At 64.5% G+C, this 4,190-nt stretch overlaps 1 protein-coding gene across 1 annotated transcript in view; it reads right to left on the minus strand.

The window, feature by feature from the left end:
- Positions 1–3,496, minus strand: part of NEURL4 (neuralized E3 ubiquitin protein ligase 4) — a gene marked incomplete at its 3' end in the record, with an annotated part of 6,918 nt that extends 3,422 nt beyond the window's left edge. Inside the window, exons 1-4 of the mRNA XM_026663167.2 lie at positions 3,232–3,496; positions 2,660–3,038; positions 1,189–1,254; positions 172–443 (exon numbers count right to left, since the gene is read on the minus strand). Of these exons, the coding sequence (XP_026518952.2) occupies positions 172–443; positions 1,189–1,254; positions 2,660–3,038; positions 3,232–3,405 (891 nt within the window). The remainder of the gene's footprint in view (positions 1–171; positions 444–1,188; positions 1,255–2,659; positions 3,039–3,231) is intronic.
- Positions 3,497–4,190: the final 694 nt, after the last annotated feature.

The raw sequence follows: 4,190 nt of genomic DNA on the forward strand, positions 1-4,190 counted from the left end.
CCCCGTGTTCCCCCATCCTGGCCCCCCACCTTGAACATCTCGTCGCGCAGGGGCTGGTTGGTCATGACCCCACCCCAGCCCCCCACCTCGAACATCTCGTTGTCCCGCAGCGGCCGGTTGGTCATGACCCCACCCCAGCCCCCCCACCCCCGTGTTCCCCCGGCCCCCCACCTCGAACATCTCGTTGTCCCGCAGCGGCCGGTTGGTCATGACCACGCCGTTGTTGAACTCGTCCAGGGGGCGGCGCCGCTCGGCCGTCTTGTTGTTGTTGCTGAGTTTGATGAGGGTCCCGCACTTCTCGTGGAAGAGCAGGGCGTCGTTGGAGGGGAGGGGGGCCCCCCCGCCCGGCGGGGGGCTGCCCAGGCTGATGCTCAGCAGGCTGTCGTTGTAGGCCGACAGGATGGCGTTGCTCACCACCTCCGACAGCTCCATGCTGGACAAGCCTGGGGAGATGTTCGGGGGGGGGGGGGGGGAACGGACAGGAATCAGGGATGGACAGAAGGATGCGGGGGAGGGAGAACCAGGGACGGACAGACAGATTTTGTGGGGGGAACCAGGGATGGATGGACAGATGCGGAAAAGGGGGGAGAGAGAGGAATCAGGGACAGACAGACGGACGTGGGGCGAGGGAGAGAAGACAGACAGACGTGGGGGGAAACCAGGGATGGACAGACAGACAGACGTGGGGGGGAGGAAGGGGAACCAGGGACGGACGGACGGGGGACCAGGAACAGACAGTTAGGGATGGGCTCACACGCAGGAGCCTGAGTCCCCGCCCATCCACCCCCCGCTCCTCCCCGTCAAGCCCTCTGGGCCCAGATTTACCACCCCAGGGCTAGGAGAAGGGATCAGCCCACAAGGGGAAGCCCCGCACCCCCCGGCTAGTAGACGGGGCCGGGCCATTAGGAGCCCAGGTCCAGGCCGGCTGGGGTCTAATTTGAAAGCCCGACCCGGCAGCGCCGCCTCCTGACCCGAACTCGAACTGGGGCCACCGCACAATTCACGGGTGGGGCGGCCACACCCCTCCCACCGTGCCTAGCGCCTCCACTGGGAGCGAAGGCTTCTGGGTAACGTCCTGGGCAAAGCTCGATGGGACAGGCCGGCCCGGGGGCAGCACCGGCTCGGAGGTCCAAGCCCAAATTGCGCCGCGGGAGTGGTGTAGTCGGGGGGCCAGTCGGGGGCACTCACCGGTCTCAGCCTCCAGGCTGTTGGGGAATTTATCCGGGCGGCTCTGGTTGCGGGGCAGGGCCAGGGCTGGGAAGAGAAACACGAGGAAGAGGAGTGAAGCCAGTGTTACACCCCTCGATCCCGACCTGCCAGCCCTGCCCGCCCCCCAGCTCTGCCAACGCCCCTCACTCACGACCCACAGCCCCCCGGCGGGAGACGTCTCCTCACGCACACGGGGGGGGGGGGGGGGCGCCAAGGACACAGAGGGACAGGCTCGGGCTCTGGGTAATCGGAACGGACCAGAGACACGGGAACTGGGTGGTCATCGGGGTTTCTTTAACCCTCGACTCCTGGGGGAATTTGTGTATCGTTACAGACGTCCTTGCCGACAGGTATTTTTGTAATAAAATTACCAAAATAATTGAAATTGGTGTGATCACGCAGTGTTATTTTGACAAATAAGATTTGCAGAATTTTAAAATATTGGGCGCAGAATTTATTTTCTTTTTGGCGCTGAATTTTTAACCGTTTGCCGCCGAATTTTTAACCTTTTGGTGCCAAATTTATTTTATTTTTGCTGCAAAATAGTTAACCCTTTGCCGCAAAATTTATTTTATTTTTGGTGCCAAATTTTTAACCGTTTGGGCGCCGAATTCGCCCAGGAGCAACCTCTAAAGTAGAAGCTTCACACCCCTGGGCACAACGGGGGCACGTTTAAGTGGCTGGGCGGCCTCCAGGCTCAGCGCTGGCTCCGAGAAGGGGCAGCAGCCATCGGTACCCAGGAAACGAGCCAGGCGGGAACCGGCACATTAGCCTGTCAACAGATGAACGCACCCCGGAGGTTCGGATCCCCCCATCACAGCAGGGGTGATGTTGATACCAGCTGGCAGAAGGGGTGCAGAGGAGATCCCCCAGGTCTGATGTCTCTAGAGCAACGCACCAAAGGGCAGACGCGAGATCGCTGCCGCCAGCCAGAGACGTGCTGGTCGGCCTAGCCCTTGCGAGATGCGTGGACGGGGGATACTGAAGGAGTTTTGCATCTACACTGAAAATGACGTTCTTCAAATCCAGGAGCGAAGACACCAGGCAGGAGACAGCAGACGCTTCTCTCTCTGTCCGGCCTCGGGGAACCTCCATTTGGAGACGGAGCCGGCAGCTAATCGAGATTGGGGCACAGGCAAGAAAGGAGCCCCCGGAAGAGGACAAGCAGCACGGGGCGTGTGGTGTTTACAAGTAAAGACAACAGGTTGGACGGCGGTAGTTTGAGGGGGGATCCGGCAAGGTCGTTTCTGGGGACACTGGAACGTCCAGCGGACACCCCGAGGGGGAGGTCGGGGAGTGCCTGTCACTCGCCAGGAGCAAGACAGCGGGGCCGGTTGTGTTGGCTGTGGAAATCAGAGGGCTGACCCGCCGCGGACACACACGGAGCGTGTGTTAGTGGGGTGCCCCCGGGAAGAGTCTTAGGCGGCAGAAAAAAGGGGGGGATCTCTACCTTCATCTCCCGCCGCGCCGTCCTCGGCCTCCTCCGGCTCGCCGGGCACGACAGTGACCTGGGTGCACTTGCCGTAGAGATCCACCACGGCCCAGACGCGGGGTGGGATGCCGGTGGCGGCCACGCCGCAGTCCTGCCCGTTGACCCAGAGGCGCAGCTCGCCGGCGGCCGTGCGCTGGATGCCCACGCGGTCGCCCTCGCCCAGCTGGTCGAGGTCCTGGCCGTACTCCTCCAGGATGGAGCGCCCGTCCCGCAGCACCGAGCAGCCCGAGATGATCCACGAGCCGCCCTTCAGCCCCGTGGCGCTGCTGGGGAAGTCCAGGTGGTCGGGGTCCAGCGCCGTCACCCCGATCTCGATGGAGCCACTCCACGAGTTCACCTGGGGGGAGGGAAAGACGGCAGGAGTCAGCGCTGGCCCTTTTGAGGGCTCCCCCTTGCAGCCAGGGCCGGCCCCAATGCACCCACTGGCCCCCTTGTTTCAGGCGCCCCCCCCCCCCCCCCCCCCCCCCGCCGCGCCCCCCCTCGCGGCCGCGGCGCCCCCCCTCCCCCCCCCGGTGCTCGGCGCTGCGCACCTTGCGGTCGATGCGCACGGCGAAGACGCGGCCGGGCCGCAGCGGCTCGCGGCTCAGCACCAGCCCGTGGTTGAACTCCTGGCCCGGCTGGGAGCGCGCGGCGCTGCGGCCCCCCTGCGAGAGCGTCACCAGCTTCCCCGTGCGCGGGTGCAGCTCCCCGCCCGGGCCCGACATCCCGCCCCGCGCCCGGGCCGGCCGCGCCGCTTTACGGCCGCCGCGCGACGCCTCTGTCAGACGGCCGCCGCCGCTTCTCTCACACGGCGCCGCCGCGCTTTACGGCAGCGCCGCCGCCGCGCCTCTCCCACCGCGCCGCCGCGCTTTACGGCAGCCTCGCGACGCCTCTCAAACGGCCGCCACGCTTTATGGTCGATTCGCGACGCCTGTCAAACGGCGGCCGCCGGCGCGCTTTACGGTAGCCTCGAAAATTTTCTCACGACGATCTCGCTTTACGGCCGCGTCGCGACGCGCTATCCCGCAAGGGAAGCACGATCTCTCCTCCTGGCACGTTGATGGCGCTCTCAGGGCCGCCTCGTTTTATGGCACCATGGAAACGGGGCTTGGGGCCGCTTTACGGCAGCGACCGGGGCCCTTCTCGCTTTACGGCGTTGCTTTTACTGCACTCAGGGAACAGCTCCACCACTGCGACCTCGCTTTACGGCACAGTGTGAATGCTGCCAGCAGCCGGGCTTGACGACCGTGAATGAACGGTTGCGCTTTACGGCACTGCGGAACCCGCACTCGCCACAGACCAACTTTTGCGACAGGACGGGAGACATTGCTTTACGGCAGCGTGGCATTTACAAAAAGAACGGGGCCGGCTTCGGATCACTGACGCTTTACGTTGACACGGCACCGTCTGTTGCTAGGGCCCGCCGTGAGCAGGCCCCACTTGGGCGGCCGTGGCGGGGCAGGGAGGCATCGGCTTTGTTTCACGACATTGTCGTGTTTCACAGAACCAG

Source organism: Terrapene carolina, unplaced genomic scaffold, assembly GCF_002925995.2.
Source record: "Terrapene carolina triunguis isolate 2854851 unplaced genomic scaffold, T_m_triunguis-2.0 Scaffold32827, whole genome shotgun sequence".
NCBI classification, from domain to species: domain Eukaryota; kingdom Metazoa; phylum Chordata; order Testudines; family Emydidae; genus Terrapene; species Terrapene triunguis.